The sequence below is a fragment of the Oncorhynchus nerka genome, linkage group LG2, assembly GCF_034236695.1.
Source record: "Oncorhynchus nerka isolate Pitt River linkage group LG2, Oner_Uvic_2.0, whole genome shotgun sequence".
Classification (NCBI taxonomy): domain Eukaryota; kingdom Metazoa; phylum Chordata; class Actinopteri; order Salmoniformes; family Salmonidae; genus Oncorhynchus; species Oncorhynchus nerka.
Genome location: NC_088397.1, coordinates 13,870,940 through 13,894,921, shown reverse-complemented (window position 1 = coordinate 13,894,921; position 23,982 = coordinate 13,870,940). Strand labels below are relative to the sequence as shown.

Genomic DNA, 23,982 nt, shown 5'->3' with positions numbered 1-23,982 from the left:
CACTACTTTATGCCATACATATTTAGCTTGCCCATACACGCGGATCCTAGATGCTTCATTTATTTTCATGTTGAAAACTTTCATTTCTAGTGCATGAGATGCACTTTTGGGGCAGTTAACACCCAAACTGTCCCGCTACTCATTTTCTCCATGCATTCAGATGGCCTGGGCTTAGGGGACCATATATTTACTTAGAGTTTTCAAGCTTCAGTACCTCGGAATGAGACAAGAAGCCTTTAGAAAAATAGCATTTATTAAAGCCCATTAAAAAGTGAATAGTAAGCAAAGGGGAACTAAATAGCAAGAAGGGGAGAGAAAGCTTGAAGGGCTCCAGGGTTGTAGTCTGATTCTCCACCCTTCTCCCCAAATTGCGCACCTTTTCACCCCCCTCATGGATTTAATAAGGATGGGCTGGTATAAGTATAACCCGGAGAAGGGAAACAAAAGGAAAATAATTGGTGGGTTCCAGACACACATTTTTCTGTGCAGACCTGTAGCACCGTTGTCATGTTGGGAGTGGTTCCTGAGATGTTAAACAACACCTCCATTGGACAGATCTGATGCAGACTATACACAGAAAATGTGTCCCTGGAAAATGTTTCTGGTTCTTGACAGCAAAGTGACTGGTCCGTCATAATAGAATAGGTTGCTCGTTGCCAATGTTGTCTTCATCGCAGGCGGTCCCAGCGCCAGATAGAGGCGTCGTCACAGACTGCAATCAGGATACTGCTGTCACGGCTGAAGCTGGTCTGTCTGATGGCAGAGGTGCATCTTGGGAGGGTGAGGATGGTGCACCTGAAACAGAGAGCCAGGTTAGAATGTATTTGGTGAAACAGAAAGACAGTTTAGTTATAACAATCTTCGGAGACACTAAGAGACCACCGCCCGTCATTTCAAATGAGAACAAATGAGTCAGTGGGCAGAACAAGCAAGGGGCTGGGCAAGGCCAAGCATGAGCTTGCGAGATACTATTGGCGCGTTGTAGTGTATATTTGCATATCGCTGTTAGTGAACGCCTACTTTGAAGTGCACGTGTGCAATATCTCAATTCGCCTTTGCACTCCTTTTAAACAATGCCTTTTTTTTTTACTTTAGCAAAGGGTAAAGTCTTTAAAACGTAGTCCACTCTGTTCGTAACAGATTGCAGCTTTGGGAACAGAACTGTATTGAGGACAAACTGTTGAAAATGACACATTTGCAGAATGTCGGACAAAATCCATCTTGCTCCAGCATCTCCCACTGCCGGCCACTTGGCTTTCTCTCACTACCATATTTGGTAGTGAATGGAAACGCCAAGCGGATGCTTCACATTTATACATCCCCTGAAATATCTTGTCTAATTATTCTGCGAGGTCTCTGTCACAGCCCTGGAACATGATACATAACAAGGAGAGTGGTGCTCTACTGGCCTTCACTTCTCTCAGGCAGTCTACCATCTAGGCATGAACCACTGCTTAGGTGAGGTGTATTAACTTTGCGGGTCCTCTACCTTCACGTACAGTGATGTAGTGAAATACATGTAGATCAACTAGTAATTTAAATACATTTTGCTTTAGCTTGGTGGTAGTTGAACTAAATTCAATTCTTGGTGTTTTCAGAAGTGAACTTTTTAGCAACTTCTTTTGTAAAAAAATAACATATGGGTAAAGTAGGCAAAAATGTCCTTTCTCAGCATCAGACCCGTCTAATTCTGATTTGAAACATTTAGTTTAAAACCTCTTAGATGTTAAGTCCCCTGTATGGGGGGACTGAGCGGTTCTGACTGACATTTTGGTATACAAAGCGCTCTGAACGCCATAGTGCCCTGTACCTTAAAGTGGCACAAAGACCCATTTTGTCTGCTCTCTGTTTCCACTCTCTCAGTGGCGTGGACTTGTGGGGTCTGAAACGTGACACTTCATGTTCATAGGGAGTGATGTGTCAATTCTCACAAGAATTGATTTCCTCTGAGCAAGTGAGCCTGGGAAATGGAATATGACAGTCTGAGTTCAGCCGTTGTGGGTTCATCTCGCTGTGAAATTCTCAGCCGGATTTAGAGCTTTCAAAATAAAATAAAACACAATCATTTCATAGAATTGAAAGAGCGCGTTCTCTTGGTCACAGACAGAAGTTGTAAAGAGTCTGAACACATCTGAATGGTGTCTCTGTGCTGATCAGTGGACCTTTAGATCACATTTCACTGTTAAGATATGGGAAATCTTATACTAAGTCCTTTAGAATTTGTTTGTTCATATTTGTACCATGTACTTGTGTTCTAAAAAGAGAGTACACCTCAGAAAGTTATAACATTTACCAGAAAGGCTAGTTCCAGACCTTTCTAAACTATACAACATTACCAGTTACTGTTTATGACCATCATGAAAAATGATTAGGTTTGGATGTCTATCTGGGAAAAAATACAAATGTTACCCTATATAATTAGGCTAAATTACAGATTGTTAACATACTGTATTGATGATCTTTCACAAAGTAGTTTGGATGTTGTGAACTACTTTTTCAAAGTAACTAGTTTAGTGTAGCTTAACTTCTTCCAGTGTGAAGTAATTGGTAGCTTGGTGAACTATATCTTCAGAGTAGCTTTCCCAACACCACCACACGTACAGTTTCCCTACGGACTCTTACTTTGCTTTGTGGGGTCCTCTACCTCAAGGTCCCACACGTACAGTTTCCCTACGGACTCTTACTTTGCTTTGTGGGGGTCCTCTATCTCAAGGTCCCACACGTACAGTTTCCCTACAGACTCTTACTTTGCTTTGTGGGGGTCCTCTACCTCAAGGTCCCACACGTACAGTTTCCCTACAGACTCTTACTTTGCTTTGTGGGGGTCCTCTACCTCAAGGTCCCACACGTACAGTTTCCCCACAGACTCTTACTTTGCTTTGTGGGGGTCCTCTACCTCAAGGTCCCACACGTACAGTTTCCCTACAGACTCTTACTTTGCTTTGTGGGGTCCTCTATCTCAAGGTCCCACACGTACAGTTTCCCTACAGACTCTTACTTTGCTTTGTGGGGTCCTCTACCTCAGGTCCCCACGTACAGTTTCCCCACAGACTCTTACTTTGCTTTGTGGGGGTCCTCTACCTCAAGGTCCCACACGTACAGTTTCCCTACGGACTCTTACTTTGCTTTGTGGGGGTCCTCTACCTCAAGGTCCCACACGTACAGTTTCCCCACTTGGTTTCCCAGAGCCAACATCTGTAGGACAAGACATGTGTTACTTCAATAGTCAAACAACTTTCTACGTGGAGACAATACTATACTTTATGTTTAATGTTAAACAACAAACTTGCATCTATTTAGTTATAAAGTTCCAACACCAAACCACTGTTTGCTTACAATACTGGGATGAACAGTAGCAGATAAGGGATTCCACAAAGCCACAGACACAACGGAAGGGAAATATCTTTACCTTCTGCCAGAAGTCCATGGAGAAACGCATGTACCAGATGTCACACTGGCTGTAGTCGAAGCGACCCAGGATTGTCACGTTGGACTCGTTTGGTTTGATGCGGTCAATATCGTCCTCCATCTTCCCTGGTTTCCAACACACGATAGCGTTCTCACACGACTGGTCAGGGGAGGAACAGAACAAAGGAGTAGGGTTATGAGGGTCACAATGGGATCCACAACCTAATAACAGAATGTGACGTATTTGTGTTTGAACAAAAAGATTCTCACAGTCTTACCTTGGATAAAATCAGATCTCCCAGCCAGCGTACACAGTCCACATAGTTCCTGTGGATGTCTCTGGTAGAGAAGTCAGGGAAGTGGATCTTCTGAGAGACCCATGGCCTGTAAGAAGACAGAATCATCGGTTAAAGGAGCAAACATTTTCAAGTTGAAAATCAACAGTTCGGGGCATCAGGTAACCTAGTGGCTAGAGCGTTGGGCCAGTAACCGAAAGGGTGCTAGATCGAATCCCGAGTTGACAATGTAAAAATCTGTCGTTCTGCCCCTGAACAAGGCAGTTAACCCACTATTCCTACACAGTCATTGTAAATAAGAATTTCTTCTTAACTGACTTGCCTAGTTAAATAAAGGTTAAATAAAAGATGTGAGATTCTGACTGTATCCTGGCAACACTGTACTATGTTCCTTTTATGCAATTGTTCAGCCCTGTTATTTGAACGCACTTTGTTGTGTATAAAAATCTGCTGAATGACTGAAATATACATGGGAATACACGTACGTTTGTTGCCCACAACCAATATGTTCACCTGTTTGTCTTGGAAGGGTTGTATTCATAGGACCCGTGAATGGCTTTCTGCATCCTCTCTGAGTTGATCGTCCAGAGCTTCAGAGAGTGGTCCATTCCACACGACATGATCTTCTCACCTAGCAGGTCAAAGTCCTGGCGCAGAGACATTTTCCATTATTATATCATTCATTTCTCATTTCTTTTTCTGTGTGATCCATATTTGTATCGCAATTTTCAATGGTCACATACACATAGAAATCCCTGACTTCTATTGATCAAGAAAGCCAATAAGAGATGGTTGTGGTCATGTCGTGTACTCACTGCGCTGAGGACTTCATCTCTATGTCCCTCTACACCTCCAAAGATGGCCACCAGTGTGTCTGTTTGGATGTTCCACAGACGAAGGGCGTGGTCTAAAGGCAAAACACAAAGCTGATGAGATATTCACACAGTCGATTTTATGTCAAGTCATTCTGTTAATGATGTAAATACATACAGATTAGAAATCATTCCTAAATGTAAATCGTTTAGTTCTCAAAAAGTCAGGTCAGTCGAGAAAATATGAAGTCCTAGCTATGATGTCTAGTTGTTCTACCTTTGCTGACGGATAGCAGGAGGTTGGGGTCTCTGGGGTGGAACTTGAGCTCATTGATGGCGTTCCCGTGACCCACATAGTGCTGCATTAAAAACAACAAAACTATTCAGAGATGGCACAACTAATCCCTCCCTTATGCACCAATGTAAATTCCATCCCTGGTGTATCGGATACAACTACTTGGAAATTGACCCACCTTGATACACTGCATGGTGATGTGGTTGATGACCCGAATGATGCCACGTGACCCCGCCACGGCCAGGAGGGGATGGCTTGTACTGGTGTCAAAGGTCCAGGCGCAGGTGTAGAAGTTCTCATCTGCATCAGCATCCACGTATGACTGCAGGAGTCGGATCTCTCCTTGGGAATGGCACTCGTACAGGGTTACCTGGTAAATTAAGGACATCACATAGTCAGCAGTGACAGGTGGCACATGAGTCTGTATTTTTACATCACATGTTTTGGCTATTACACTTTCAACATTATTTATGTGATGCCAAAGATACTTACTCTGTTGCTCCCAACAGTAGCAAACACCAGCGGGTCCCCTTCTTTACTGTGCCAGTTGAACTGGACCCCAAATAATGGCTGGCCATGGTCCTCCTGTGTAAAGAACAAGTTCATTATGAGTTGAGCTCATGGTCAAGGTGATGAGGTAGCCCTGCGACTTCACAATCAGTGTTAACCTCGGCCCAGGTGGGAATTCCCTCTTGGTCTAATGGTCAAGACATTGGTTCAGAGCCCACACGTAACATTAGAACACCTTCATTCAGCTGTTTACAACTCACACAGTATCATATAAACAGCACAGTTAACACATACTTATAACAGGCATGCCAAGTCCAAGGTTGAGATTATGACATTTCTGGAATAAAAATTAGGCCTATTGATAAGATGTGACATGTCTGCTGTTGGAAATGATTGGAAATATTGATAAGATGGGCTCACCCTGAGGCTGTTGACGCACTTGAAGGAGTATTTGCACTTCTTTGATTTCCACTTGCCCTTGCCCCAGCTCTTCCTGCCTGGAGCGTTGGCTGTGTTGGTGGGTGTGTCTGGACGCTCCACATTGGTCCCACTCTCAACGCTGACAGCATCATCCTACAAACACAAATTATAGCAACATGAGATGTGGTTGATGCGTTTGCAAACTGCAATGGATGTTCTGCACCCCGTTTTCATTCTCATTCTTATGTTTAATAAATGTATAGTGTGTGTGTTGGCAGGCTTACAATGATGACAAAAAAACAACATTTGAGAGCATGCTGACCCTGGTGCTAGAGGGTTACGCAGCTGGAGGTTGAATGTTTGAAGGGGTGGGATATTAAACGTTTGGGAACCACTGTATTAAACCACCCAGAGATGCAGGTCCTTCTGAACTGAGCTGCAGGACAGGAACAACTGCTCAGTGACTTCACAATGAGGCCATTGCTGATCTACAGAGTTCAATGAGAACTGAGGATGGATCAACAACATTGTAGTGACCCCATGACCTAAAAGAGTTAAAAGAATACAAATACACAGAAGATTCCAAAACATACACATGTATGCGACAAAGCACTAAAGTAATACTGAGAGAGAGAAAAACACAACAAGGAAGACACTTTTTGGCAAATCTGATACATCACTGAGTAGCTGCCTCATCTTCAAGCATGGTGGTTGGTGGCTGCATCATGGAATGATTGACATCAGCAAAGACTGGGGAGTATTTCAGGATGAAAAGAAACAGGATGGAGCTAGGCACAGGCAAAATCCTAGAGGAAAACATGCTTCAGTCTGCTTTATACCAGACACTGGGAGAGGAATTCACATTTCAGCAGGACAACCTGCAACACAAGGCCAAATCTACACTGGAGTTTCTTACCAAAAAGACCGTGAATGTTCCTGAGTGGCCAAGTTACAGTTGACTTAAATCTGCTAGACAATCTATGGCAAGACTTACTGTCTAGCCATGATCCCCAACACCTTGAGTTTGACTTTTGAAAAGGAGAAAATATTGCACAATACAGGTGTACAAAGCTCAGACTTACCCAAGACTGGACTCACAGCTGTAATGCTGCGGAGGTGTTTCTAACAAATTATGGTATATTGGCACTTATTTTTCATGAATCTTTAACACAAAATGGGAAGAAATCCAAGGGGGTAGACTTTCTACAGGCACACTAGCATTGTGTTCAATTGTATTAGGTTGCACAAACAGTCAGTGGGCAGAACAGTTGGTCATTATGAGGGGTATTTGAGACCATATCTAAAGGATGGTATTGAGACTTCTCAAACATGGGTCTATTGTAGACCCACTTCCTCTCTCTTACCTCGTGTCAAAATACATCCTCACAAGTTATTCCTTTTTGTCCACAACATGTGCAGGACTTTATTTTGATGTTGCTAAGAGCACCTACACACTCAGCTGACCAACTCAACTCTCTCTCCTCAGTTCACTCAGAAGATGCTGGACAGTTTGTATAATTTCTCCTCGTCTTTTGCCGTTTCCCAGTCGCAGATGACTCCAAACCCCTCAGAAATGTTCATCCCTGCCAGTTCCATCCTCAAATGGTAAAATGATTCCCTGTTGGTCCTATTCAAAGTCAGACCATTTAAACACCTGCTTGAATTAACCCAATCAATTATTTTCAATTTGCCTGACCCACGTTTGAGGAACCTGTGGTTATTGGGCTGCCTACAAGGAAACTAACATTTGAGGAATTTCTCAATCAGTCAGTTAAGCATGGACGCTGCAAACGATCTGAATGTGCTTCCTAAATCAAAAGCATAAAGTCATGTGCTCCTCTGATCTTTCTCCCCAGGTATGAGAACTTCCATGGCTCAAAACCCTAATTTCTGGAAGACAAAGTTGTCTCGACAAGACCAGTGTTAAAAACCATGATAAAGGGGCATGGACAGAGAAGACCAAAGACTTCATTTTCTGCTCCAGAATGTCCAGGAATGGTCCTCCACAGAAGACGAAAATATCGTTTTATAGCAACAATTACTACATGTTTGTCCAATATTAAACGTTTCTTAAAATTCTCTTTTCACCACTACTTTATGCCATACATATTTAGCTTGCCCATACACGCGGATCCTAGATGCTTCATTTATTTTCATGTTGAAAACTTTCATTTCTAGTGCATGAGATGCACTTTTGGGGCAGTCTAACACCCAAACTGTCCCGCTACTCATTTCTCCATGCATTCAGATGGCCTGGGCTTAGGGGACCATATATTTACTTAGAGTTTTCAAGCTTCAGTACCTCGGAATGAGACAAGAAGCCTTTAGAAAAATAGCATTTATTAAAGCCCATTAAAAGTGAATAGTAAGCAAAGGGGAACTAAATAGCAAGAAGGGAGAGAAAGCTTGAAGGGCTCCAGGGTTGTAGTCTGATTCTCCACCCTTCTGTGCGCACCTTTTCACCCCCTCATGGATTTAATCAGGATGGGCTGGTATAAGTATAACCCGGAGAAGGGAAACAAAAGGAAAATAATTGGTGGGTTCCAGACACACATTTTCTGTGCAGACCTGTAGCACCGTTGTCATGTTGGGAGTGGTTCCTGAGATGTTAAACAACACCTCCATTGGACAGATCTGATGCAGACTATACACAGAAAATGTGTCCCTGGAAAATGTTTCTGGTTCTTGACAGCAAAGTGACTGGTCCGTCATAATAGAAAGCCAATGTTGTCTTCATCGCAGGCGGTCCCAGCGCCAGATAGAGCGTCGTCACAGACTGCAATCAGGATACTGCTGTCACGGCTGAAGCTGGTCTGTCTGATGGCAGAGGTGCATCTTGGGAGGGTGAGGATGGTGCACCTGAAACAGAGAGCCAGGTTAGAATGTATTTGGTGAAACAGAAAGACAGTTTAGTTATAACAATCTTCGGAGAACTAAGAGACCACCGCCCGTCATTTCAAATGAGAACAAATGAGTCAGTGGGCAGAACAAGCAGGGGCTGGGCAAGGCCAAGCATGAGCTGCGAGATACTATTGGCGCATTTGCATATCGCTGTTAGTGAACGCCTACTTTGAAGTGCACGTGTGCAATATCTCAATTCGCCTTTGCACTCCTTTTAAACAATGCCTTTTTTTTTACTTTAGCAAAGGGTAAAGTCTTTAAAACGTAGTCCACTCTGTTCGTAACAGATTGCAGCTTTGGGAACAGAACTGTATTGAGGACAAACTGTTGAAAATCATTTGCAGAATGTGACAAAATCCCATCTTGCTCCAGCATCTCCCACTGCCGGCCACTTGGCTTTCTCTCACTACCATATTTGGTAGTGAATGGAAACGCTCAAGCGGATGCTTCACATTTATACATCCCCTGAAATATCTTGTCTAATTATTCTGCGAGGTCTCTGTCACAGCCCTGGAACATGATATAACAAAGAGTGGTGCTCTACTGGCCTTCACTTCTCTCAGGCAGTCTACCATCTAGGCATGAACCACTGCTTAGGTGAGGTGTATTAACTTTGCGGGTCCTCTACCTTCACGTACAGTGATGTAGTGAAATACATGTAGATCAACTAGTAATTTAAATACATTTTGCTTTAGCTTGGTGGTAGTTGAACTAAATTCAATTCTTGGTGTTTTCAGAAGTGAACTTTTTAGCAACTTCTTTTGTAAAAAAATAACATATGGGTAAAGTAGGCAAAAATGTCCTTTCTCAGCATCAGACCCGTCTAATTCTGATTTGAAACATTTAGTTTAAAACCTCTTAGATGTTAAGTCCCCTGTATCTGTTCTGACTGACATTTTGGTATACAAAGCGCTCTGAAATGCCCAAAGTGGCACAGACCCATTTTGTCTGCTCTCTGTTTCCATCAGTGGCGTCTTGTGGGGTCTGAAACGTGACACTTCATAGGGAGTGACATGTGTCTGAGCAAGTGAGCCTGGGAAATGGAATATGACAGTCTGAGTTCAGCCGTTGTGGGTTCATCTCGCTGTGAAATTCTCAACAATTTCGACTACACTGGTGTCAGAAGTGGGATGGCCTACCATGAGGGGCTTGAGATAGACTGACAACTGGCTAATGATTATCTACTTGGACAATCCCAGAAGGGTCCATAGCTTGATAGCTAACACTACCTAGAGAGCATAACTAGCCAGCTAGCTATTTTAGGTGGAGGCCCTTTGCAGTGTTGCCTCGAATCCCTTGCTCGTTGAATGATACTTTTCTTATTTCCTGATCTGGAATGTTTGAAAGGGAAATAACCACAACTAACGTTAACTAGGTATCTATAGCTAAATAAATAAAAATCTAGGCCTAGTTGAAACAAAGGGAAAGGCCCAGCTATCATCACGAACTCCAAAATCAACTACCAGTCGCTTGCTAGTTAGCTTGCTAGCTATGAAAAGTTAGGCTAACATTAGCTACTTAGCTAGCTAACCATTTTTCATGTCCGCGCCGATACAAACAGAACAAAACCGAATTTACATTCTCATCTGCAGAGAGATCGGGATTACTGTTTTCATCACTGCTCAGCTTCTGCTTTTTTGTCGGCATCTCCTTTCCCGCTTCGGTAGGGGTCTCGGACATGTTCTCCCTCCTCATCTTCTGTCCTTCTCAGATTCAATCATAGCGCGACCGCGGAGAATAACTTCCGGGTCTTTTATGTCCTTTGGTCTTCACAATAAAAGTCCCAGTCAAGCCAGAGACGGAAGAGGAAGCAAGACACCCCGCTCTCCGTTTTTTCCTAGTTCAATAAAAGCCAATGAACTAAGTAGACCAGACCCAGCTGCTATTGCATTGGTGTCTATGGGAGACACCCGTTAATTAAGTAGACCGGAACAAAGTGACCATACATACATGGTCACTGTGTTGGGGCGACAGGTAGCCTTGATTTAGCCCACTGCAGTAAAAGGCTAAACAAGTTAACATTCACAAGGCTGCAGGGCTAGACGGATTACCAGGACACATACTTCACTGACATTTTCAACCTCTGTCTGACCCCGTTTTTATTAAATCAAATCAACATTTCTTTGTCACATACATGTGTTTAGCAGATGTTATTGCTGATGTAGCGAAACGCTTGTGTTTCTAGCTCTAACAGTGCAGTAATATCTAACAAGTAATATCTAACAATACACAGAATCTAAAGTAAAGGAATGGAATTATGAATATATAAATATTTGGACAAGCAATGTCAGAGCGGCATAGACTAAGATACAGTAGAATAGGATAGAATACAGAATACACATGAGATGAGTAATGTCAGAGCGGCATAGACTAAGATACAGTAGAATAGGATAGAATACAGAATACACATGAGATGAGTAATGTAAGATATGTAAACATTATTAATGTGACAAGTGTTCCATTATTAAAGTGGCCAGTGATTTCAAGTCTATGTATACAGGGCAGCAGCCTCTAATGTGCTAGTGATTGCTGTTTAACAGTCTGATGGCCTTGAGATAGAAGCTGTTTTTTAGTCTCTCGTTCTCAGCTTTGATGCACCTGTACTGACCTCGCCTTCTGGATGATAGCGGTGTGAACAGGCAGTGGCTCGGTTGGTTGTTGTCCTTGATTATCTTTTTGGCCTTCCTGTGACATCGGGTGTGTGGAGGGCAGGTAGCTTCCCCCCGGTGATGCGTTGGACAGACCGCCCACCCTCTGGAGAGCCCTGCGGTTGCGGGCGGTGCAGTTGCCGTACCAGGCAGTGATACAGCCCGACAGGATGCTCTCAATTGTGCATCTGTAAAAGTTTGTTTTACGTACACGTTTCAAGCAAACCACCATAGTCCCTGTGCCTAAGAACACCAGGCCCATAGCACTCACATCCGTAGCCCTGAAATGCTTTGAAAGGCTGGTCATGGCTCATATCCATACCACCATCCAGGAAACCCTGGACTCACTCCAATTCACATACCGCCCCAACAGATCCACAGATAACGCAATCTCTATTGCACTCCACACTGTCCTTTCCCACCTGGACAAAAGGAACACCTACGTGAGAATGCTGTTTATTGACAACAGCTCAGCGTTCAACACCATATTTCCCTCCAAGCTCATCACTAAACTAAGGACCCTGGGACTGAACACCTGCCTCTGCAACTGGATGCTGGTCTTCCTGACGGGTCGCCCCCAGGATGTGAAGGTAGGCAACAATACATCCACCACACTGACTCTCAACACGAGGGTCTGGGGTGCATGCTCAGTCGCCTCCTGTACTCCCTGTTCATCCATGACTGTGTGGCCGTGCACGACTCCAACGCCATCATTAAGATTGCCGACGACGCAACGGTGGTAGGTCTAATCACCGACGACGGTGAGACAGCCTATAGGGAGGTGGTCAGAGACCTGGCAATGTGGGCAAGACAAAGGAGCTTATCGTGGACTACATGAAATTAAGGGCCAGACACGCCCCATTCACATCGATGGGGCTGTAGTGGAGGGGGCCGAGAGCTTCAAGTTCCTTGGTGTCCACATCAAGGACCTATCATGGTCCAAACACACCAACACAGTTGTGAAGAGGGCACAACAATGCCTCTTCCCCCTCAGGAGGCCGAAAAGATTTGGCATGGGTTCTCAGATCCTTAAAGAGGATCTGAGGGCATCTTGACTGGCTGCATCCCCTCTTATTATAGCAACTGCTCGGCATCCGACTGCAAGGCACTACAGAGGGAGGTGCATAAGGCCCAGTACCTCACTGGGGCCGAACTCCCTGCCAACCTGGACCTCTATACCAGGCGGTGTCAGAAAAAGGCTCCTAAACAGCTTCTACCCCCAAGCCATACGACTGCTGAACTGTTAATCAAATGGCTACCTGGACTATTTACATTGACCCCTTTAATGTTTATTTATCTGAATTGTTTTGCACTGACTCCCTTACACTGGTTCTACGCACACTCACTATACTCTACCCACATGCTCACATACTAGACTGACACTCCAACTCACTCACTATACTCTACCCACATGCTCACATTCTAGACTGACACTCCAACTCACTCACACACTCACTATACTCTACCCACATGCTCACATACTAGACTGACACTCCAACTCACTCACTATACTCTACCCACATGCTCACATACTAGACTGACACTCCAACTCACTCACACACTCACTATACTCTACCCACATGCTCACATACTAGACTGACACTCCAACTCACTCACACACTCACTATACTCTACCCACATGCTCACATTCTAGACTGACACTCCAACTCACTCACTCACACACACACACACACACACACACACACACACACACACACACACACACACACACACACACACACACACACATGCATTTTGACACCACACACACACTCACACATAGACACATGTTCACACTTCACATATGCTGCTGCTACTGTTTACTGTTTATATATCCCGATTGCCTAGTTTATATATCCCGTTGCCTTTTACCCTTACCCACAGGTACATACTGTATTACCTCAACTACCTCAACTACCTCGTACCCCGGCACATTGACTCCATACTGGTACTCCTTGTATACAGCCTCAATATTGTTTTACTATTTCCTTTTTTATTTAGCAAAAATGTGTCTTACTTTTTAACTGCACGGTTGGGGATGGACTCGTCCATAAGCATTTCACTGTGAAGTCTACACCTGCTGTATTCGGTACATGTGACCAAAACAATTGTATTTAAGTTGAACTGAGCATTTTTTCAATGGTTTCTTTGGTCTAGCCTACATGCTTGTGAGCGTTGGCTACACTGGTGTCAGAGGTGGGATGGTGACTTTGATCCCACTTCTGTGAAAATGGACAATAAAGTTTGTTTTATATTCTATTTATGATGCTTTGTTCTGCTTTGCTCTGTTCCGGTATATGCTACTTTTGTAGAACGTCCTCGGGCAGATCTGGAACGCGCCCAATGTGTAATTCAAGTAGTCTGCAAGCGCACTCGCTTTTGTGCGCTTCTGAAGGTACAGTAGTCACATGATCCAAACGGGAACAAACTCCATTAGAACTCTTGATAGTGCATACATAGTGATCTATCTCTGAGCGCAACATGATCATCGACAGAATTATCGAGAACGGCCTGAATCTTGTGCATCCAGGGACTGTTGTAACGAGCCCCGTGTATTTGGGGTCTTTTTACCAGGATACCTCACCTGCAACGGAGATCAACAACTCTCTCTGTGCGCAAACCGAGTTTGATGGCTGGGGAAAGGTTGGGAGCCCGACTCCGCCAACTGCAGACAGTGCCACGAACGGTAAAATAAAACACTCACTTTTAGAAATCAATGTACATATTTGTAATTGTTGTTATTTTTCCTCTAAGCAAACTATTGTGTTAATAATGATATGCTGGCTACTTTATATTATCCGATAATAATTATTGAAGTTAATGGTTACTTCCTTATTAGCCTACTTCTGGAACACCGAAAAGAACATTGCGTTAGTGACACGGAGGATTACTGATCATGGGCAGTGGTGGAAAAATTACCCAATTGTCATACTTGTGTAAAAGTAAAGATACCTTCATAGAAAATTCACTCAAGAAAAGTCAGTCACCCAGTAAAATCCTATTTGAGTAAAAGTTTTAAAGTATATGGTTTTAAATATACCTAAGTTTCAAAAGGAAATGTAATTGCTCAAATATAGTTAAGTATAAATCATTTCAAATTCCTTATATTAAGCAAACCAGATGGCACAACTTTTTTGTTTTTTAAATTTCCGGATAGCCAGGGGCACGCTCCCACATAGACATCATTTAGATCAGAGGCGGTAGGGATGACTAGGGATGTTCTCTTGAGAAGTGTGTGAATTAGACCATTTTCCTGTCCTGCTAAGCATTCCAAATGTAACGAGTACATTTTGTTGTCAGGGAAAATGTATGGAGTAAAAAGTACATAATTTTCTTTAGGAATGTGGTAAAGTAAAAGTTGTCAAAAAATGTAAAAAGTACAGATACCCCCAAAAACGACTTAAGTGGTAGTTTTAAGCATTTTTACTTAAGCACTTTACACCACTGATCATGGTTAGACCCAAAATCATATTTAGACCTTTAATAGCACTTTACAATGGAAGAGCAAGGTAGATACATTGTGCTATTTGAATGGCAGAGGAAAGTGAACAGTTGCTGTCATTTGGTGAAGGTTGTAGATAAGTGTGAATTTGGCATGAGCTCCGCTAGCTGTGGAAATAGGGGAAGTGGGAGGTCGCGTTCCAGGTCGTCTTGCCCATTTTAGAATGTTTCTTTATACACTGCAGTATGAAGGTTGTGTTTCTGAGTTGTTTAGAATACCTGAGATTCTGATGTTGATAAAGCCTGACTTCTGAGACAGTTCTCCAGACATAATGAGATTTAATCATCTGTGCAGATCAAGCAACTTCAACGACTATATGGACGTGCCCCTTTTTGTAGCTTCCACGCCCTGTTGAATAACATTGAGTATTTGAGCTCCTGTGCTTGAACTTGGCAGGCAGAGTTCCCAGGAACTGTATTAATGTATCCTACCACTATAGATATATCATACATCAATGGCTTTTTGAAAATGAGCATTTTATGGATTGCTGAGTGTACCTTTAATTCAACACAACCACTTTTGCCTCAATAGCAAACGAATCAAAATGAGTGTTTATTTCAAACTTGTCTTGGGATCAAAGATTCTCATCGGTCCTATTTATACCTGTTGCAGAGTGTTCCATGAGTGAGGTGCGGTCTTTTGGCCGTTTCCAAGGTGTACGGGTGAAGAATACAGTGAAAGAACTCATCATGCAGAAGCGCCTTAGCAACCAAACTGTACAGGTAAATTAAATTATGTTATTGTTCTGCTAGTTTGTGTAAATATTATGGTCAGCTTGCATATATTTAGCTTACATCTGTCCATATTTTCATGATCTCTGTTTTTCTTCATGTCCAGCAACACTCTGAGGGAGAATACACAGGTAATATTAACGTTTTATCAACACACATTATCCAGAAATACTGTAGATACAGTACATTATAATATCATGTGCAAATGTTTTTTTTTGTTCGTTATCGTGTAGAGTTGACCTCCCTTCTTCAAGGGCATAAGAGGACTGGGGACTTCAGCTTGATAACCGATTCACCTGCTAAAAGACTTGCTACTGCAAAGGCAATCCTGGTAATTGTTTGCTTTTGGTTCTAATGTTATTTTAATTGAGTCCCCTTTAACTTTTCCCACGGTTCTTGGTGTTCAGGCAAGGGTTGGTTTCATAGACCCAGGTTAAATACATCCAGGGATATTCCTCTGGTTTAGCTAATGAAGAACTAGTGAAAACCACAAACTCTCATGCAGGTCACATTGTTATAGCTACAAACTATATTGTGTGATATGACCGACCACTTCAATAGCCCAGTTCCATTTCTCCTTTTCTGTGTAGTCTGATGTCACTTCACTTGCTCAGTTCCCCTCCGGGTAAATCCCAGTGAGACTGAGTTACTGCCTCCAGCCTGAGGGCTATTCCAGAACTCCAAATTAGGAATACAGTTTGGCAATGTTATCATGCATATAGATGATTAGGTTTTGCATGTGTGTCTCATATAAACTCTGTTGTTTTGGAGTGGAAGGAACCCAACTACAAATATCTTTCTTCCTTATTGTTTACCTTTCATGACAGGAAATGTACTTAAAGCAGCAATCCCAATCATTGGTTGAAACAATAACAAAGCGTTCTCGTTCTAAACCTCTGAGGGATTGGGGCTGGAGAAATGTAACCACTCTCAAATGTATAGCCTGAGCTATGGATGTAAGGACTGACCCTCCATGATATCAAAATGATAGTTCAACCATGCTGTATCACATCCGGACGTAATCGGGAGTCCCATAGGGCTGCGTACAATAGGCCCAGTGTCGTCCGAGTTTGGCCGGGGGGATAGGCCGTCATTGTAAATAAGAATTTGTTCTTATCGGACTTGCCTAGTTAAATATAATTTTTTTTTTTAAAGAATCAATGGGTACATACAGTTCATTTACAAGTTCAAAAATTGATGTATCATCTGCAGATTAGCCCTTTTAAGTATTTACCATCCACTTCTCTTTCAGAGTCTGAGCCCTCCAGAGGGACGCACACTGGACATTGACTTCATGGAACTGGGATATGAGTCCATGAAATCAGAGACCTCCCCACAAGAGACCCTCCCTGACCCCTTCAGCCTCATCGACTATCAGTCCCTCTACCCTCAAACCCACATGCCACAAGCAATGGGAAACTCATATGTCCCCCAGCCTTTCATAGCCCCGCTAACCCCAAAGGGTGTTTGGCCATTGGCTCAGTTTGCTGAAGGGGAGCCGACGTCCTTCTTTCAATGGCAGATACGACAGGAAGAGGAGAAGTTGGCAGGGCTCACCCCCGAGATGCTCATAAGCCAGGATAATGATGGAGACACGTCAGTTTGTGTAGTATTCATCAACCCCTTGTATACATTTGCCTTTTGTAGATCTAAGCAACTATGCATACTCAACTCAGTTATTTTTCTAACCCAGTAGCCTCCAACTCTGGTCCTGGGGAGGTACGGGTGTGCAGGGTTTTGTTCCAGCCTAGCACAGTGTTTGAACACAAACCTGCCACACCCTGTAGCTCTCCAGGAACAAGGATGTTAGTGACCACTGTTCTAATCCATCATGTGACCTATGCTTGCCAGACATTTATACTCTTAGAAAAAAGCTGCTATCTAGAACCTAAAAGGGTTCTTCGGTTGTCCCAATAGGATAACCCTTTGATGAACCCCTTTTGGTTCCATATAGAACACTTTTGGTTCCAAGTAGAACCATTTGGGGTTCAATGTAGAACCCTTTCCACAGAGGGTTCTATATGGAACCAAAGGGAGTTCTCCTATGGGGAGAGCCGAATAACCCCTTTGGAACCCTTTTTTCTTAGTGTAGATTTTTTTAATCTGTGTTGCCAGATTCTTGCACATAGCTGTGGCACAGGGCAGAAGGGCTCTAGCTTATGTGCTGGCCAGCAAGATGGCTACTGTCGGCATGCTGGATATGAAGGAGCACAATGGCCAGGTAAGGATTTACATTCTCACGCCCAATTCTAAATGGACCCCTAGCCCCAGAGACTTCTGCCACACACACACACTAGTGCCTAGGAGTTAGTGGCTATGGGTTGATTTGGAATTGGTCACAAGGGCACAGTTATGATTACAACTGGGATATCATCTGAAAAGGAGGATTTTCAACATTTGATCTTTTTTGTCTTTTGTTTTGTACCCAGAGTGCCCTTCAATTGAGCGTGGCAGCCAATCAACATCTGATAGTGCAGGACCTGTTGGCCCAGGGGGCTCAGATCAACACCACTGACTGCTGGGGCCGCTCCCCTCTGCATGTGTGTGCAGAGAAGGGCCACGCTCTCACTCTCCAGGTCTTTGACTTTCCCACTGTGGCACATACTAAGAGTGTGATATGAATAGGGGCTCTGGATTTAATCTGACCACATCATGTTCTAGCCTTATTTCACAACTTCTGTTTGAGGCATCACTGCAGCCAGTCAACCTTAGCAGTTAGATAACCCAGAGCTCCTCAGTGGCGCAGCGGTCTAAGTCACTGCATCTCAGTGCTAGAGGTGTCACTACAGACCCTGGTTTGATCCCAGGCTGTATCACAACCGGCCGTAATCGGGAGTCCTATAGGGCGGCGCACAATTGGCCCAGCGTCATCCGGGTTAGGGGAGGTTTTTTCCGGGGTAGGCCGTCATTATAAAATAATAATTTGTTCTTTATCTGACTTTCCTAGTTAAATGAAAATGAATTAAATACAAATAAAAGATAGTCAGGGAAGTGTCATGCACATAGACCAGTGTAAGCAATACAGTGTAAGCAATACAGTGACTAAGGTCTGGTTTCAGTGATGGACTCTTTTGGTATAGAGGAACTGCCTATGTCACTACTTTATCAGCTTGAATAAAATACTAAATAGTAGCTAGAAATATGGAGATCAGAGGTTATTTTTAATGAGTGCATTTCACAAGTGGCTAGTTTGCATCAACTACCTGAACTAAAACAACTGCAAAGGTTGTGCCTGCAAACTTTGGTTTTGAATCACGTTGTTCTGACATGTCTGCCTCTGGATTTGTGAGGCAAAACCCCAGATGTAGTTTTCCCTTATCAATGTAGGCAGTGACTTAGTTCCTCTTTGCCAAAAGAGTCCATTGATTGTTCATTGTTTTCAGAACTAAAGTGAAAATACCTCATCATACAGAGACTATGGTATGAAAGGTTTGAATAAAGGTCTGAAAACATGATGATTGTTGAACACAATCTCTGTTTTTATTATTATTATTATTATTATAATACATAAGGTTTGGCAACTTTAATCAACGTCTTGGCACTAGAGGAAGGAAATAGTGGTTGGAAGAGAAGTCAGGGAAAACACTGAGCCGTAGGGATGTGAGTTCTCTCTTTTAATAACACTGGTTGCCAATCACAGCAAACAAAGTTAACGTTTTTACCAGGAGCCTTGTGTTTGTTAATGTATGATCGCCTGAACTACTATGATTGCCTGAACAACGATCCTTTTATGTCTTCACCAGATGACTTGAACATAGTCTGATACAGTATGTCATCTACACTGTGCAACCTTGGTTTTCAGGGTATTTTACCCCTGCAAGTTTCAAGAAGTAAAACCATAGGTTGGTTGTCAATGGTCGATTGTTCTAGGCTTCCAGTATATGGAAATAAGGTGGGGTGATTTACCCCCCTGCATGCTCATGCCCAAATGCAACAAAAAAAAGTGTAGAGAACTCAGGTGCTGTATGCACAATCAGAAGAGATCTGTCAGCAACTTGCTGATGCCATTTTGATAAGAATCTATGCAAATTTGGCTCATGACTCAATGAATGGATTTATAGGTTTCACTGAAACGTTGCCATCTTGATTATCTGTGATAAACTGTGCCCTTTTCAGTGATTTTATCTTTCAATTGGAATTTTGTCTCACTGTGTTTGATGTTCCTCCTGACTTGGAATGTTGGAATGTTTTTTTGTGTCCCATAGCAACAGTTGTTCTGTATCGGGTTAGATCGCAGGCAGTGACTTCCTCATCAGCTCATAACATATATAACAGCCAGCCAATCACAGAGCATTTCCTCAAAACAACACTGGGACAAAATCCCCCTTTCTTTGAAAAACTGGTTTAACAACAGATGTGCTTCTGCTGAAAGGTCACGGCAAATGCACTCCCAGCCTATCAAACATTAACCGTCAACAGAACATGGCACGCTAAACCTCCCAATCTCATTAACGCCTATTAATCTGTTACTCAACTGGTCCTGGATGACTCTGACAACAGTTCTTGTTGTCGGATACTATTGCATTAAGGAAGAACAGGCGCTGCTGATGAATGGCTGGCATATACTATCTCCTTTAGATCTCTAGAACTAAACATTGACACTGTCGTCGTTAGCGATGACATGTTTTACCATGACTAGCTAATTCCACAGTTGTACCTTAACACAAGTGTGTGTGTTTTAAATTGAAATCAAAAGTTCTTCCTGTTATACCCATCTGCCCTTTATCCCCCTGTTTAACATTTTCCTTCACTCTCTCTCTTCCCGTAGACCATCCAAAGAGCTCTGAAGGGTAAAGGGCAGGAGCTTAGTGTGGAAGAAGTCAACTATGATGGTGAGTCAGAGTTGCTCAGAACTATGACCTGTCAGGATTGCTCATAATCCTCTATACAATAAAACAGGTGAGGCAACCTGTGTCTCAACCCAAGGCTGAGTCGCAAACTACGACAGTCAACATTATTTAACCGTCATAACGGCAAAATAAATACTACCTCCCCAATGCCTCAACCTGCTTTTCTCTCCAGGCTTAACTCCTCTTCAGACAGCGGTCCGGTCTCACAATGCGGTTGTCCAGGAGTTGGGCCGTATGGCGGCGACCCCCCAGTCTCCTGGGGAGGTGGAGTTGATGCAGAGAAGGAAGCTACTGAGGCAGTGTGTCAACACACTGCTGCTCATGGGAGCCTCCTGTGCAACTAAGGTGAGTTTGAGGAGCCTGGTCCCAAATCTGTCTGATGCCTTGTCAACTCCAACCTTGCCAACTCCTATGGTCATTGGAGTTGGCAAGGCATCATAAACAGATCTGAAACCAGGCTAGAGGTTGAGAATCTTTTCATTTATGATTTTTGCGTATCATTCTTTGGCAGCATAGCCCATTCCATACAGTCTGACCGTACTTGTGTCTTTTTCCAACAGGATCATAAAAGTGGCCGCACCTCCCTGCACATGGCTTCTCAGGAGGCCAATGTGGAGCTTTTACGCATCTTCCTCGACCAGCCAGACTCTCTGTCTATCGTCAATGTCAAGGTGAGATACTACTACATCACCTAATGTCAAGGTGAGATACTGCTACATTACCTAATGTCAAGGTGAGATACTGCTACAGTACCTAATGTCAAGGTGAGATACTGCTACAATACCTAATGTCAAGGTGAGATACTGCTACAGTACCTAATGTCAAGGTGAGATACTGCTACATTACCTAATGTCAAGGTGAGATACTGCTACAATACCTAATGTCAAGGTGAGATACTGCTACAATACCCAATGTCAAGGTGAGATACTGCTACAGTACCTAATGTCAAGGTGAGATACTGCTACAGTACCTAATGTCAAGGTGAGATACTGCTACAGTACCTAATGTCAAGGTGAGATACTGCTACAATACCCAATGTCAAGGTGAGATACTGCTACAGTACCCAATGTCAAGGTGAGATACTACTACATCACCTAATGTCAAGGTGAGATACTGCTACAGTACCTAATGTCAAGGTGAGATACTGCTACAGTACCTAATGTCAAGGTGAGATACTGCTACAGTACCTAATGTCAAGGTGAGATACTGCTACAGTACCTAATGTCAAGGTGAGATACTGCTACAGTACCTAATGTCAAGGTGAGATACTGCTACAGTACCTAATGTCAAGGTGAGATACTGCTACAGTACCTAATGTCAAGGTGAGATACTGCTACAGTACCTAATGTCAAGGTGAGGTCTCGCCTCTCTCTGGAAAACAAACGAACATGATAACAAATCGGAGTGCTGGCTCAAATTCTGAGCTGACAAACAGTGTTCCCATTGTTCATTGTTTTTTGGTCATCAGGAGGTAAGTGAACTAAACCCTCTAACATGAGTTCTGTCTCTACCAGGCATTCAGTGGAAACACAGCGCTGCACTTTGCCAGTTCTGTACATGGTCGCCTGACTCAGGTAGATGCTGTGAAACTGCTGATGAGGAGAGGGGCCGACCCCAGCTCCAAGAACCTGGAGAATGAGCAGCCTGCCCAGCTGGTGGCTGAAGGGCCCGTCGGAGACCAGGTGAATAATGACCCAAAATGGTTCTTCGGGTGTCCCCCTTCTGTAGAAATGGCTCTACGCGGAACCCAAAAAGGTTCTACCTGGAACTAAAAAGGTTCAAACATGGAACCAAAAAGGGTTCTTCAAATGGTTCTCATATGGGGATAGCCGAATAAACTTTTTTAGGTTCTAGATAGAAAAAAAATACTAAGAGTGTAAGCACATCCATAAATAAGGTACAAAAAGTACAGCATGGTTCTACGTTGATGCCATTGCCTGGAAAAATATATATAAGATACCAGCACACGGTTGAATCCTCCCTCTGTGGGAGCATGTAAGTGTTCTTGTATCTTTCAGGTGAATATTCCCATGTCGTTGTTTTACTATCATGTAATCATTATTTAACCAGGCAAGTCGACTGAGAACCTTTTCTCAATTACTATTAAGGTCTGTCTGAGACGCAAACACAGAGATGCAGTAAAAACACAACAGGAAGAACACACAAGTTCACGTGTTAGACTGGCAGACATTCAAAACACACACACACACACACACTTCAACAAGATGGGACTGTATTGTAATAATGTGGTTGTTTCTCTTAGGTGCGGCGTATCCTGAAGGGGAAAGGCTACCAGGCCCGGTCTGCTGCCCAGTAGGATGCAATCTCCTGTCCAGAAACACTGTCAGTCAGACAGTCCAGTCTACGTAGAAATGATTTGCCATCGTATGTATGGCAGATGTCAGTTGTTTCAATGAAACAGTGAATGTTGTTCGCTACAGTGTAGTGTATTTTGAGGTAACCATGTGATCGTCTACCTTAAAGGGGCAATCTGCAGTTGTTACATCCATTTTTGGACTTGTAAATTATTAATATGTACCCATTGTTTCTTGGTGAATATAACTTGTACATTCATCATGAGCTTAGTTCAACTGTCGTACCCCATCAGAACCCAAAATATATAAGCTTGTTTTACTCCAATGTTTGTAAACAAAGTACATGGTAACAAACACTATAAACAGTAGCTTCAAAATATGGTTCAAGCTATAATGTTGATATCATGGATGGTTACTCCTTAGCCGTGCCTATGAATTTGAGTGTTAACATTTCTCTAGCCCAGTCCCTCAGCTTTTTACTGAAACGGGCAGAGAATACGCTTTGTTTTTGTTTCAACTGCTGACTGCCGCTTTAAGGAATGACGCCTGAAGGGGTTTTCACCACTAAACCACTTTGGGTTGAGTCACAGGTTGACTCACCTGTAATGCTGGTGTGAAACACCTTGAGCTGGAATGTGCATTGTAGCTAGGGCTTGACCACATAGTAACAGTGTAATGTAGCTAGGGCTTGACCACATAGTAACAGTGTAATGTAGCTAGGGCTTGACCACATAGTAACAGTGTAATGTAGCTAGGGCTTGACCACATAGTAACAGTGTAATGTAGCTAGGGCTTGACCACATAGTAACAGTGTATTGTAGCTAGGGCTTGACCACATAGTAACAGTGTAATGTAGCTAGGGCTTGACCACATAGTAACAGTGTAATGTAGCTAGTGCTTGACCACATACCAGTAACCTGAAGAGACGGGAGCTCAGGTTTTTTGAATTTCTTGGAGATTCTGGTACGATGGCAGCATGGGGGTCTTGCCTTATTTTATTCATTTTAAATGTGTATTTTCATTTACTTTATAAATAAATGAAAATAAATGAGTTGGCTAGTGTCACAAATAATTAAGCTATATAACGGGTCATTGAGTTTGTGCATATTTTGCTTTAGTACCCATCTCAATTATATACTGTACCATGGAGATGAGATGTTAGTACAATATTCAGACTTGTAATTTGTTTGATCTCTTTTGGAATGTAAATATAGGATTTTTTTCAATGTATTATCACCAAATTTCTTAACAATAAATACAATTGATTAACAGTGCATTTGATATTAACTACGCT

At 42.9% G+C, this 23,982-nt stretch overlaps 2 protein-coding genes across 3 annotated transcripts; one reads left to right on the top strand and one right to left on the bottom strand.

Moving 5' to 3' along the window:
* Nucleotides 1-235: 235 nt before the first annotated feature.
* On the bottom strand, nt 236-10,382 carry eed (embryonic ectoderm development). 2 transcript variants are annotated; one of them, XM_065023535.1, is made up of 11 exons: nt 10,221-10,382; nt 5,742-5,894; nt 5,304-5,396; nt 4,990-5,181; nt 4,794-4,875; nt 4,520-4,611; nt 4,218-4,351; nt 3,687-3,792; nt 3,410-3,568; nt 3,122-3,195; nt 236-795 (listed from the first exon to the last, which is right to left on the bottom strand). In XM_065023535.1, the coding sequence occupies exons 1-11, from the start codon at nt 10,335-10,337 to the stop codon at nt 669-671; spliced, it is 1,329 nt and encodes a 442-aa protein (XP_064879607.1). In that variant the 5' UTR covers nt 10,338-10,382; the 3' UTR covers nt 236-668. The 2 variants fall into 2 exon arrangements, with proteins under 2 accessions (XP_064879607.1, XP_064879608.1); XM_065023536.1 differs by lacking the exon at nt 10,221-10,382 and adding an exon at nt 10,174-10,191.
* A 3,305-nt stretch (nt 10,383-13,687) lies between these two features.
* nfkbiz (nuclear factor of kappa light polypeptide gene enhancer in B-cells inhibitor, zeta) lies at nt 13,688-23,962 on the top strand. The gene is made up of 12 exons (XM_065023507.1): nt 13,688-13,976; nt 15,405-15,514; nt 15,630-15,654; nt 15,757-15,854; nt 16,776-17,119; nt 17,639-17,744; nt 17,953-18,099; nt 20,292-20,355; nt 20,546-20,718; nt 20,934-21,044; nt 21,888-22,055; nt 22,637-23,962. Exons 1-12 carry the CDS (start codon nt 13,772-13,774, stop codon nt 22,688-22,690), a joined length of 1,605 nt encoding a protein of 534 aa, XP_064879579.1. The 5' UTR covers nt 13,688-13,771; the 3' UTR covers nt 22,691-23,962.
* The last annotated feature ends 20 nt before the right edge of the window (nt 23,963-23,982 follow it).

Coding starts and splice junctions, on each gene's coding strand:
- nfkbiz (XM_065023507.1), top strand. CDS start 13,772: ATGATCATCGACAGAATTATCGAGAACGGCCTGAATCTTGTGCATCCA. Junction 15,515..15,629: donor TTAGCAACCAAACTGTACAG/GTAAATTAAATT, acceptor CTTCATGTCCAG/CAACACTCTGAGGGAGAATA. Junction 17,120..17,638: donor CAGGATAATGATGGAGACAC/GTCAGTTTGTGT, acceptor CTGTGTTGCCAG/ATTCTTGCACATAGCTGTGG.
- eed (XM_065023535.1), bottom strand. CDS start 10,337: ATGAGGAGGGAGAACATGTCCGAGACCCCTACCGAAGCGGGAAAGGAG. Junction 5,182..5,303: donor CTACTGTTGGGAGCAACAGA/GTAAGTATCTTT, acceptor TTAATTTACCAG/GTAACCCTGTACGAGTGCCA. Junction 3,196..3,409: donor CCATGGACTTCTGGCAGAAG/GTAAAGATATTT, acceptor CTTGTCCTACAG/ATGTTGGCTCTGGGAAACCA.